This window comes from Primulina huaijiensis, chromosome 12, assembly GCF_012295235.1.
Source record: "Primulina huaijiensis isolate GDHJ02 chromosome 12, ASM1229523v2, whole genome shotgun sequence".
Lineage (NCBI taxonomy): Eukaryota > Viridiplantae > Streptophyta > Magnoliopsida > Lamiales > Gesneriaceae > Primulina > Primulina huaijiensis.
Window position 1 is genome coordinate 2,277,112 of NC_133317.1, and position 13,909 is coordinate 2,291,020.

The 13,909-nt window shown below is 34.0% G+C and overlaps 2 protein-coding genes across 3 annotated transcripts; one reads left to right on the plus strand and one right to left on the minus strand.

Annotated features, from left to right (window-relative positions):
• Positions 1-1,627: 1,627 nt before the first annotated feature.
• On the minus strand, positions 1,628-2,730 carry LOC140990551 (uncharacterized). Of its 2 annotated transcripts, XM_073460289.1 has the most exons (4): positions 2,282-2,730; positions 2,009-2,064; positions 1,890-1,955; positions 1,628-1,789 (listed from the first exon to the last, which is right to left on the minus strand). In XM_073460289.1, the coding sequence occupies exons 1-4, from the start codon at positions 2,576-2,578 to the stop codon at positions 1,762-1,764; spliced, it is 447 nt and encodes a 148-aa protein (XP_073316390.1). In that variant the 5' UTR covers positions 2,579-2,730; the 3' UTR covers positions 1,628-1,761. The 2 variants fall into 2 exon arrangements, with proteins under 2 accessions (XP_073316390.1, XP_073316389.1); XM_073460288.1 differs by having other exon boundaries at positions 1,890-2,064.
• A 5,491-nt stretch (positions 2,731-8,221) lies between these two features.
• LOC140990322 (glucosamine inositolphosphorylceramide transferase 1-like) lies at positions 8,222-13,679 on the plus strand. Its single transcript, XM_073459947.1, has 4 exons — positions 8,222-8,927; positions 9,426-9,548; positions 11,492-11,659; positions 11,851-13,679. Exons 1-4 carry the CDS (start codon positions 8,550-8,552, stop codon positions 13,531-13,533), a joined length of 2,352 nt encoding a protein of 783 aa, XP_073316048.1. The 5' UTR covers positions 8,222-8,549; the 3' UTR covers positions 13,534-13,679.
• Positions 13,680-13,909: the final 230 nt, after the last annotated feature.

Genomic DNA, 13,909 nt, shown 5'->3' on the forward strand with positions numbered 1-13,909 from the left:
TTTCTTTCTTCTTCTTCTTCTTTTTTTTTTTAGTAAAAAAAACATAATAATTAACTTATGTTACTTTGAAAACCAGCTAAAATAATTGCAACGATCATCATAAAGATTTATTTGCAATCTACACATGGTGGATATTTAATTTTCATATAAAAACTTGTGTTAGACGGTCTCACGGATCGTATTTTGTGAGACATATCTCTTATTTGGGTCATCCATGAAAAAATTTTACTTTTTATGCTAAGAGTATTACTTTTTATTGTCAATATTGGTAGGATTGACTTGTCTCACAGATAAAGATTCGTGAAACCGTTTCATAAGATACCTACTCTAAAAACTTTGTGTATGACATATAGTGTGGAAAATGGCTAACAACCAAATCTCACCAGTACTAATGCATAAAAATTGTTTGATTTACCAAATGTCCAACCACCACCCCTCTCCAAATTATTCATTTCACGTGAACTGTCTCTTAAATTCATTTTCATTAAATTACATAAAATTCGGGCCATACTCAACCACACCAGATACATATGCCCAATTTTCTATTATTGTTTTTTTTTTGGGGAGGGGGACAAAATAAGTCTATATATCTTACAAAATATATACTTTTGTTTCACCTACCTATTTCAATCACTTTATCCATTAATTTAAAAAACAAAAATCATCGTAATATATATACACCATACCGACAAAGAATGAATATGTGTAGACATAATTTATATGCAAGAAGTATAAAACTAACCGTGATGAAAATTCGATGAATTTGATGGAATGGATTGGAATCACTTGCCATGATTAAAAATGAACACATGAAAGACAACTAATAAGTAGCACGTGATTTCACTTTCTAAACCACCACCTTTATTAATCCTTGTCGTGGTTTGCTTAATCATTTTTAATTATATATTTTCCAACAGCATTTTAATTCCGTCACCTCACTTGTTCTAAACTATATCAAAATTCTTGTGTCAGATTTTTTACGTTGAAATTTTCCCGATTTAAATTGTTTGTGAGTGAGTAATCTAAATGAAAAAAATATCAGATTTTAATAATTTTAGGTCTGTGTTGGAAGATTGTTCTGTACTCTTACTAAGATATCGAGGGGAAACAAGTCTTTACACGTTTGAGTATCAATATATTGCAATCTAAGAGTCAACTCTCTTCAAGCCTAATTAATTCTTGGGTTGGAGTGAGCTATGAGAACCAAATTCGATTAATATAATATATTAATTTTTTAGAATATAAACTTTAAATTAATTACATAAATAACCATCAACTAAAAATGAACAAAAATATTATTAACTCACTAAATATCATCTCATAAAATATATAATCTAAATAAAAATATTAATTTAAATATATTCCATCTTTTTCGATGGGTTTGTTTTGGACAAATATAATCCAAAACTGAATCATGTAAACTTACTTCAGTTTTAAAATGATTTTAAAAAATTGGTGTTTGGTTAGGTTTTGTTTTAGGTTTTATTTCAGTTTCCCATGATTTGAAGGCGATGAATTCGTATTTCCAAGTCACATTACGTAATAAATATATATGAGTCGGAGTAAAACATCGGGGAAACAATTATGGTGAAACTTGTTTGATTTTCGGGGTAACAAAGGGGCATTACGCAGAAGAAACCTTGAAACCTATTCTAACAGCTGAAACATAACAAATCTTATTCCTTCCGACACCTTACCAATGCAGATATCAAGGTCTTGATAAAAGCCAGTACGTTATTATTTTCAAGTCGAATGGGTTTCTCAAATGCATGCCTCTTCCTCAGTTTCACTGCCCATGGATTCAAACTTCGTCAGATAAGGTTAAAAGCCGAGTAGTTAAATATTTAACACGAATGAAAAGTGAATGCATGTGGAATGCTGAGACATACCTATCGATTCTATCCAGGATCGGATCACTTGATGTCTGCAAACTAGTATTGTCGCGATCACTTGACCTTCTTTTGATTGACGTTGAGTCTGTAAACTAGTATTGTCGCGATCACTTGACTTTCTTTTGATTGACGTTGAGTCTTCGGTAATGAAGCTTTCAGTGAAATCAACAGCCTACAGAATTAAAGAAGGCATAAACAAACACACGGATGCTCATGTAATGTGACAATAGAATTTACCAAGTAAAAGCAGATGAGATTAGCTACAGCAATCGAGATTCAGGAAATTTGATTACTAAAATTTAAAGCAATTATGATTTAAGAGTATGAACCACCCCCAAAGATTGAATAAGAAAGTCGATATTAGACTCCCATTTTAGATAAAGACTAGCCTCAGTCCCATCAGGCATGGAGGCGTTGGATTCAACGTTCTTGACATCAAGCACATTGGTTCCAACTGTAGATGAATTTAAACTTTCCAAAGAAGGGATTTGGAGACTTAGATCCACTTTCTCCTCCCCATATTCATGATTCAATTCCAATTCAGAATCTTGATTCTTTTTCATGTCCTTCTCAATAACCGGAGAATTCGATCTTCCCACGGATGTCAATTTCTCTTGCTGTATTGCTTTATCTTCCGATGTTTCAGTTATCTCGAACACATCACCAGATTCGGACATCCATATCATGAATTATGGGAAAAATAGGCCTTAGAGGAAACGTCTCCACTACAACATTAGACTTGATATGAGATGTTACAGCCTGAGATGTTTCTACTTCGTCTCTCTCTCTGTCCATCCGGAATCAACATAACTACTGACTCAGTATATGTTCGCTGTATGAACTCCCATCTACAAACTCTAAATTACCTTAATTTAGATAAGAAAAAATTGAAATTATGGTAATACATAGAGGTTTGTTTATTCATATTATTAAATTTTAATTTTAGTCAACTATCATTAATTTGTTATTTTTTATAATTTTAATAATTTCTAATGTAACAATCACGCTTACAACATCATGTAACCAATCCAACAGAAAAAGTATTAAAATTACCCAAATTTGAGATACATAGAGATACAACACGATTTTGACAATATAATACATAAAACCAAAATCGCATAAACACAAATATACAATACCAAAATTACAAATTTTGCTTTAGATAACATATAGTAGATGTGCTACCGTGGGAAATTATTGCGGATTGAATTATCACCACTAAAAAATAGAAGCTACAAACAAAAATCACCCACACAAGTTAAAGACCCAAACAAGGGGAAAAACTTATTACAGAAAATCCAGAAGTCGTAATTAGATAATAAATGTCAACCTTCGAAGAATCAGTACTCGTACTCCAAGAAACATGATTCATGCATAATTGGAAGAAAAATTGGAAAGAAGTCATGCAAATTAATTAGGATTTACTATTCGACGGATTCTTGAGCAAAATGAGTGGAGATGGTGAAATGTCTATGTGTGTCAAATTATAATGTACTTTCGTGGTGATATTCATCTCGCCTGAAGTTGGTGGTAGCGGTGCAATCTGTTCGACTAGCGGATGGGTTGCTCATCGGGACACCTCTAGCTCCGGTGATGGGCGGGTTTGCGTGGCTGGATACGAATTCGGGGTTTGGGACTTGAGGCAGGCTAAGTCTAGGTCGGGGGCCTAAGGCAACTCTTCAGGAAGTGGTGTTGTTTTGTAGTCCTCAAATTGCAAGTTTGTACTAACATAGTTGAAATCTTTTGAAATTGTGTTGTAATATTTTAATTTTTATGACAAACTGGCACATTAATGCATGTTTCATGTGTAAAAAGACCAAAAATGGGTGGAAATTATATATGTCGAAAACTTTGATAAATAGATATTTTTAAAATTCACATTAAACGTGAAATAAACCTAATTTATGAAATTAAAATTTAAAATTCAAACAAATACACGTATGACGAGACTTCTAAAGCATGTTGGTCTTATAGTGCAGCCCACTTCCTTTGTCCAATATGCTTTGAGAATTTGGGCTCCTGGCCCATTAAAAGCATATTCTTTTTGAGAAAATAAAATAAAATACTTTTCAAAATTTTTTTTATAATGTTCAAAAATCAACCCCAAAGTCAAGCTTACATCTGACAACTATCAAAGGGCAGAACAAATTTCAACGCGTGGTCCACCATCACTCAATTCAAAACTGGCTCAAAATCTAAACATGTTCATTTTATGTGTACATTTGACAGAATGGACAAATAAAGTATTAGAAGAGAGATTGACCACCAACAATGTAACCAAAGACAGGATAGACATTGACCAAGTATGATAGCTATGGATTGATTATGGGAACTGATAATTTCATATACGTATGGTTGGCCCAACTTATACATACAAGTTCATTGGCAAAACAATAAGTATCTCTTTCTCTCTTGAAATAAATTATGAAGATCGCGAATGCACAATTTGTTGATATCCGAATTAGGGATGTTTCGAGCTCGGTTCGTTTAAGACAAACATATGTGCGAGCTCGATTCGAGTTTTTATCACGAGACTCGAGTTCGTCGGCTCGTTTTGGATTTATTAATCTTACGAATAGTTTGAGCTTGATTCGTTAATAGATCGTTTATCATGTTTAACGAGTCAGGTTGAGCTCGTTTCTTAGCTTGTTAAACAAACTCGTTTTAGAGAGCTCGAGCGTTCATTTAAGGGGTATGATGATCTTTTTTTATATATAGTTTTTCCATCATTCTAATTTTATTATGTTAATCGATGCGGGACAATACTCAAAGCCCAACAAATTAGCCCAATAAACTAATCGAGCTCGGGCTTACGAGCCGAATACTATCAAGTTCGAGTTCAGTTGGATAAAATTGTAGAGTTTTTCATCGAACCGAGCTTCAAGCAGCATGCGAGCAACTTGTTTCATTTACATCCATAATCCAAATGAATCATATCAATTTCGAAATTGGATCGAAATAGCATCCACCTTCTAAACAAGTAAAAATTTGATCGAAATCTTGATCACCTCCCACACTAATGATCGAATTCAGAACTCACTGCGTTTGAATAATTAGATGTAAGAATTTTATTATTTTTGCATTCAAATTGATGCACTTATCCATCATGTAAAGTCATAATGGAATTTACGTTCAAAAGTCCGTTCATTTTGTAATAATATCAATAAGGAATCTTTGAGTTTAAATTTTAAAGAATTACCTTTATTTGAATTAGATACCGATAGTGTCTCACTAATTTAATCCACTTGCTAAAAAAGATAGTGGGAACAAATACATGGTAAAGAAAAGAAGATTTCCTGAATTTCCATTTTTTATTATGGTATTTGTCACCTAACGGGTCCACCTGTATTTTTAAAGTAAAGAGATTGAATTACAGCTACATTCATTTCATAAAATGTTTAATCAATCGATTAAAAAACACTTAATCGGTTAATTACCATTCTAAATAGAATTGAGCTAATAATAAATGTTGGTTCGATAATGCCAAATAGAGATTTTTTAAGAAATATAAAACTTTCTTTTTTTCTAGCAAGAGAACTTTTACTGCCAAAACTAAACGAATGACCCCCATGTCCCATTACCTTAGTTGTCTTCCTTGACTAATAGTTTCTAACACAAAAATTCTTGTGAGACGATCTCACGAATCAATTTCGTTAGTCAAATTTCTTATTTGGATCATCCATAAAAAAATATTACTTTTTATGCTAAGAGTGTTATTTTTTATTGTGAATATCGGTAGTATTGACCCGTCTCACAGATAAATATTCGTGAGACCGTCTCACAAGAGACCTACTCTAGCCATAATCTTCTTCTAAATTTATCTACTTTTTTGTTTTGGTTTTGAAAGTTTTCAAATCAGGGTTCCATAATTTTGTTAGTTTTTGGTTTTTGGTGATATCTTGTGCGTGCTTACATGACACCACAAACTAATTATGTAATATCGAAAAATTCTAATATGTTCGGAGAAAAAAAATCAAAGATCGGAAAATAACCAACTTATGAATGTAAAGCACAAAATAGGAAAACTTATATAACCATTTTGGTAATGTCAGTTGGTCATTTTTTTTGGTAATTCGGCCTTTTTTGGCGGGCATGTTGACATTTTTCGTTCTCATGTCAATATTTTTTTACCACACCGTCAGCATCACATAAAAAATGACCAGAATTAAATAAATAACTAATTTACATGACAAAAACATAAATTTGAAAATTTACAGCATTGAAACACAAAATAGACTAAGTTTGAGGATTATTTTGAAAATTATGCCTATAAGTGTGAAATTGTCAACACCAATAACCAATCAATTCATATGTATACATATAATATACATTATTTGATTACAATTTGCAATATTATGAATTTAGCATCGATTTCATCTCCATAGAGCTGTCCGCGGATATCCCACTATGATACCCGACTATNTAGTACGTCGCTGAGTTTGATAAATCGGGAAATGAAGTACCAAGCAGTACAGATCACGCTAATATATTTATCAACTGTGTTAATTTATTCGTTTTGACTGAGAAATTCAAGGCAATTTGACTTAAAAAAGCACAAATTTGTTGTATAATTTCAGCGTTTGGATACATCTTTTCCATTCGTTGCCTTTGGGGCAGTGCAAGAGTCGGGCAATTATCATTTCAAGTAGTAATACATATAATTCATTATAACATTTGCATTTTTGAAAGACGATTATATACTTCAGATCTTGTATATTCGAGTTAAATATAATGTAGAAAAACGATATATCTATTATAAACACTTATATAACGAATCGATGACAATTAAATACCACCCAAAAAAAACCTCCTAGCTATATAAGTGATTTCCACTATAAATTATTATTATGTATTAGATTAGAGCAAATGACAATTTGCGATTTATTATTATACATTGAATGTGTCGAGATGGAGCTGTCAGGGCATATGCTTGACTAGTAAAATTTTATCATCATTATTTATTATTTAAATAAACAAATAAAAGATATTGCCGTAGCATGGGAAAGTACCAAACTGGTACACACAAAAATGTACCAGTGTTAATTTAAAAATAAAAATAAAAATGTAACAATGTTATTTAAGAAATACATGTTGCACATGTCAACCGGCCACATGCTACAATTTAATATATGCATATATTTTTAATTAACATGATTTAATAATTTTCTTTTCAAATATATAATAAGCACAATTTTTTTTTTATGTATGAAATTACATTTCAATCATTTATTCAAACAAAAATATAATCCATTAGTAAACATGTATAGAAGAAAAAGAGGGGAGATTACATTTTTAAGGAATAACTTGTAGGTTTATCATTTTTATTTTATCATCGATCGAATTACGATCGTAATCTATTAGTTTGTGTTTTTATATTAGTAATTTTCATCGAAATACTGACATGACATCATAAAATATTGAAGTGAAGATAAATATTGTTCATGCCGCGAATTACAATTTGTTACAAATCTAAATAATTTTTTTATTCTAAAATGTCAGCGCTAGAATTATATTCTATACGGTCCAATTTTTTGTACGTTTTGTTTAAAAAAGCAATACTAATTACTTATGTAAACCGCTAATATAAACGAGGTCTCTAAAATCGAATTAAATAAGAAATTAATCGCATTAATTCAGGGGGGGGTGGGTGGGTGGGTGGGTATGCCAAACAAACCAAAATGCAAGTAGAGTGGATTAATTTTGTTTAAGCCGAATTTATTAGCTGGTTGCGTGGAAATTATTTAAAATTCGTTCAAATCTTTGACATTTTAATTAATTAATATAAATAAATGCACCAAACGATTTTCATTGTTACAATATCCGACTTGTCAAATAATTAATAATTTCCATCTTCAAATGGTTCAAAACAATCTTATGAGTTATTAAAATAAAGTATTTTGAAAATATTTATAATAGAAATCGATCAAATCAACTCTCGATGCTATTTATTTTATGTTACACTTTAAAATATTTTCATATGGTACATCATATTACATATTTACATTATAAGTAGTTTTTATCATGTGGTGGTGTAATCTTAAAATCAAATTTAAATAAATGAACAATTTCGAAGTGTATTTTTTTTTAGGTCCGGTTTTAATTTTTAAACGTAATTTTTGGTGTCAGATAAGATATAATTTATAGTTAAAATGTATTATTATTTATTTATATTTAACATGTAAATTAATTACGTCATCAATATTCAATATACGTAAACCGAAATTGATTTCGGGAATAAATAAAAATATTAAATTTTGGATTACATGTCTGTCGGTATGGATATGAGCGTTGTGAAACTGAAAAACCAAGAAAGTGGCCACAATGTTATTTCTTGGTTCCCTTGGAACACGCCCGCTGGCCCTGTTGTCACCTTCCCAAGTCTTCGTCTTCGTTTACTATTCTAGTATTAAACTTCCAGGACGCAATGATTTAATTATATCCACAGAGATAGGGAGGGGCGCAATATCCAATGATCCTTTGTTACTCTCTGTCCCTGTGCTTTTTCTTTTTTGGTGGGTCTGAAAAGTAATTTCTGGCTTTGGTGTTGCATGCAAAGGGGCGGGTCAGGCAGCGGCGGTGAGGATTTTATGTTGGCGGCGAACTCCTATTCTCATTTGCGGCTGGTCCAGAACTAATTTTTCTTCTTGATTTAAAGTAATGGGTTCAAGTTCAATCGTGACTTCAGGATCCTCCTGCGCGGGTCACGGTGGAGGCGGGTGGTTCAGGTGGCGGTGGAACGGAGGGATGGGGGGTGGGAAGAGCAACGACAGCTTTGTTAATCGGAATGGAAACTGTATCATCAATAGTGATAATAACACTAATGAACATTGTGTTCTCTCGTCTTGTCTTGCCTTTTTCTTGGTCTCGGTTGTCGTTTTGGGGTCGATAGGGAGTTTGTATGGGAGGTTCATGCTCACGGATAACGTGCGATCGGAGATCAACGCGCCGCCCGGCTGCGTCTTAGACAATGAGGGTTCGTGGGCCATTGGCGTTTACTATGGTGATTCACCCTTCTCTCTTGAGCCAGTTGAAGCTGTGAGTTTCTTTTCTGTTTTAATTTTTTTTTTACTATATATCTATCCATGGATGCATGTTAAAGCAGGAAATATGAACTTTTTGAACTTTTAAATTTTCTGGTTTATTTATGAATTGCAAATGATAATTTTTTTGAATGGGGTTGAAGTCAAAATTCTTGATGCTAATCAATATCTGGTTTTTGTGAGATTTTAAGCCTTGTAAGAAATTATTTCTTCTTCGTTTTTTCAATTAAATTAAATTTCTTGATTTGCTTTTAAAAACTCGAGTTTTGGTTTTTCCCTCCCTTTTGACTTCTTAATTCTGTGAACTTCTTCTTAATGACGGTTCAAAATTGAATAATTTTTTGTCACGACAAATAATCTGATTGATACACAGAACACATGTACCAATTCATTCAAAAGTTGTCTTTCTTAGTTTGAAATTTGATTGATTAGGGACTAACCCGCAATTCTGGTTTTCGAAAAAATTCATAATATCTTGTTAAATGATCTGCAGATGAATGTCTGGAAGGATGAGAGTGCAGCATGGCCTGTAGCCAATCCTGTTCTTACTTGTGCTTCACCTTCTGATTCTGGCTTTCCCAGTAATTTTGTAGCTGACCCTTTTCTTTATGTACAGGTATTTTTTTAGGCATCGTATTGTTTTATCCAAAACATGTTCTTTATTTGTCTGGTTTGCCAACACAGCTTGAATGAATCGGCACCGCACTTTACCTTACCTAGACATCACTCTCTTCCCTGATCATATAAAAAAAGAATATTTGTTCGATCCCTGGTCATGGTCTCTGGTCAGATTCAATCTCGTTTATTTGACCTGTTTTAATATAAGAAATTTACCGTTTGAGAGGGGTAGATAACAGATTTTATGTTCATTATTTAAGTTTCTGTCGTAGTTTTTTTATCGTTCGTCTGATTTCAGGATTGACGTGGATACAATTTGTCACCTTCAATGAACTTGGTCGAATAGTGATTGGAAACAATTGTTTATAGAGCTTCTTTGTGTTGCTATTAGTATTTATTTATTTAATTAGCTAAATGGATTGGAATCTTCTTTCTATATTATTATCCTGCTGGAGAGGAAGCCAACAAGGATATAGTAGAAATCTTTTTAAAAATTAGAGCAAAGGGGTTGAGTTGTAAATTAGTTGACGAGGGAAAAAGTGAATGTTTCCATTTCTCGTAGGGCAGTCTTTATTGCATTTTTAATATCTTGTTTTATGTTTACTAAGCACTTTCTCTTTCTCTGGAAAAATACAAAAGCCAGCAATGTAACAACTCTGCTTGAAAAAGAGGATATGGATTATTACTGGCGAATTAGAGAAGGGGGTGCATTACTTCTTTTTCCATTTCTTAATCTGATTTTGGTTTACTTTCCTAAAATTAGACTGAATCAGAATATCTAAATTGGAACCTTAGAATTCCTAGCTTATGTGGTACCGGTTTAGTTACTAATAGTCTGAAAAGCTCGAGCTTATAGGAAGTGATATTTATACTTTGGAGGATTACAGTTGAACTCTTAATAGAGAAAATCGTTATATTTTTCCTGGAAATTTTAGAGGTGATGGTAAAAGATCCAGGTTAGGCAGTCACAAGTGAGTTGTTTCTCNGTTATAATTGTGAAAATGGCTTTTATGTTATTCCGAAGGAAATTAAATGTCACATCTTCCGGTCTATTGATTTCGGCTTGTTTGAGCATTTATTTTAAAAATAAAGTTCAACCAAACTTCGTTTGTTTTTTTAAAAAATGTCCTTTTTTTCAAAAAAGAAGTGTTTGCTTTAAAATAACTTTCTATCCAAACAGACCCGTTGTTGAGTCTGTCTTAATGATTTCTTTTTTTTTATTTTTTATTTTTTATGCTTGATGATTTCTGGGTAGTGAACTATGAATGAAAGTCCAAAAACATACGCATGAGCGCAATGGTGAGCTCATATACATTTGTGTGCTCATAGATGTGCTGGACTGGTGGGGTTTCACTCCACGTTATTGAGATATCCCTCGCATCACTCGCAGAATAACGAAATTTAAATACACCCCCTTTATTATTATTATTTTTTTGGGGGGCGGGGGTAATGAACAAGAAGATTACTTCATGGAGCCATGAAAGAACTACGATATGAATGGATTAGTCATGATCTGCCTTTTAAGGAAATGGGACAATGAAGGATGGATGAGGATGACAATATGACTGATGTAATAAGCAAATATAAAATTGATTTTCGACATGTTTTTTTGTTCCTAATATTAATGGCTATGTTCATTTGTAGAGAGTTCATTGTTCATAGTAAGAAATTTGTTTCAAGCGTGGCTTTGGTTGTTACTTGAAGAAATCAATGCCCACTTTTATTGCTAATTGTGTCCCCCAACATTTATATTTCTTAACCTTAGCTTATATTTGATTCGATGCACTCGATTTGTAGGTTTTGCAACCTAAGAATGTGTTGTGTTTTCCATGGTTGTTTCACTGAATTGGACAACTGGGAATCATCAAAATAACTGAACTTTAGTACAAATCTTTTCTTGAATAAATTTTCATTTCAGCGTATGTTTATGTCATGATGCAGGGAGACACTCTTTATCTGTTTCACGAAACAAAAAATTCTGTTACAATGCAAGGAGATATAGGAGTTGCACGAAGTGTAGATAAGGGAGCAACATGGAAGCATTTGGGTATTGCCCTAGATGAAGATTGGCATCTCTCATATCCCTATGTCTTTGACTACAACGGAAACGTATGGCTTTTAACTTATTGAATAAAATTGGTATGTTGGATTAACTAGATTGAGCAAATTAGCAATTGTCTTGATTTGGGATTTTTTCTATCGCGACACCCAATTTGTAAATCAGGTGCGTTAATGACGAATAATGGGACATGGTACATATATGAAATTTGATTTTTTTTCACCTCTTTTATTTTGTACAGATATATATGATGCCAGAGAGCAGTGCAAAAGGGGATATTCGTCTTTATCGTGCCATAAACTTCCCTTTGACATGGACAATGGATAAGATTATTATGAAAAAGCCTCTAGTAGATTCTTTTATAATACCTCATCAGGGTTTGTTTTGGCTTTTCGGTTCTGACCACAGTGGGATTGGCACCAAAAAGAATGGACAACTAGAAATCTGGTATAGCAATTCCCCTCTTGGTCCTTGGAAACCTCATAAGAAAAACCCTATATATAATACAGACAAGAGCATGGGAGCTCGGAATGGAGGCAGGCCATTTGTATACAACGGAAATCTTTATCGCATCGGTCAAGACTCTGGTGAAACGTATGGAAAGCGGATACGTGTATTCAAGATTGGAGTTTTGACCACTGATGAGTTCAGAGAAGTCGCAGTTCCCTTGGGAGTCAAGGAGTCGAATAAGGGCCGGAATGCATGGAATGGTGCTCGTGGCCATCACATTGATGCTCAACAGCTCAGTTCTGGCGAGTGGATTGCAGTTCTTGATGGGGATCGAGTACCATCAGGAGATGCACTTCGACGCTTTATGTTTGGATTAGCTTCGTTTCTAGCCGTGTTGGTCTTTGTCATGCTCGTGGGATTTTTACTTGGGGTCGTGAAGTATATCGTCCCATTAAGTTGGTGCCCACACAATATGGGAAAGAGGAGTGATAATTTCTCGGCTTGGGAGAGGCCCAGTATGTTATCTGCGAAGCTGAGGCTATTCTGCGGTCGTCTGAACCGAGCAAGCTCTACTTTGCGTGCCAGGATCAGGCCAAACAGTTGCAGCGGAATCATCATCCTGACTTTCGTGATTGTGGTGACTGTGGTGCTGACATGTTGCGGGGTCGATTATATCTACGGTGGAAATGGTGGGCAGGAATCGTACCCATTTAGTGGTCACTACTCCGAGTTCACTTTATTAACCATGACCTATGATGCTCGTCTTTGGAATCTGAAAATGTACGTGAAACATTACTCGAGATGCTCCTCGGTGCGTGAGATAGTTGTTGTGTGGAACAAAGGAACGCCTCCACAATTAAGCGACTTTGACTCAGCCGTTCCCATAAGGATAAGGATAGAGGAACACAACTCATTGAACAACCGCTTCAAGATCGATCCATTGATAAAAACTCGAGCAGTTCTTGAGCTTGATGATGATATCATGATGACTTGTGATGACATCGAACGAGGGTTCAGAGTCTGGCGTGAGCATCCAGAGCGAATAGTGGGGTTTTATCCGCGCTTAGTTAACGGGTCCCCATTAAAGTATAAAGGCGAGAAACATGCCCGGAAATATGATGGGTACAACATGATTTTGACCGGGGCTGCTTTTATTGACAGCACCGTGGCATTTGAGAGATATTGGAGCACATACGCCGCAAAAGGCCGAGAGATGGTGGACAGTTTCTTTAACTGCGAAGACATATTGATGAACTATTTATATGCAAATAAAAGCTCGACTAACGTGGTAGAGTACATTAAACCCGCTTGGGCGATAGATACGTCGAAATTTTCTAGTGTGGCTATCAGCAGGAATACACAGGCTCATTATGGGGTCCGAAGCAACTGCTTGACGAAGTTTTCGGACATGTATGGAAGTTTAACTGACCGGAAGGTGGAGTTCAGCAGACGAACTGATGGTTGGGATGTATAGCTGGGAAAAATTCACAGTAAACAGATAAAACAAATATGGTTATTGAATTTTCTCATTGGAATTTTTTTAGTTTTGATTTTCATAAGTAGAAAATATAACTCAAATGTAAGAACAATTTATGAGAAACCGAGTCAAACTTAATGGACGCATAATTCCAGCCACAAATAAAAAAAAAAACACACATCACAGAATTGAAGGGGCATTGACCTCACCGAAGATGATCAATCGAGAAGCAACACACAGACAGGATTTCCAAATCATTCCTTGTAAAAAGTAAAAAACCTATAATATTGGATTGAATAATCAGTAAAAATAAATTTTAGCAAAAAATGATGGTAAAAACTTGTGTGAGACGATCTCACGGGTAGTATTTTGT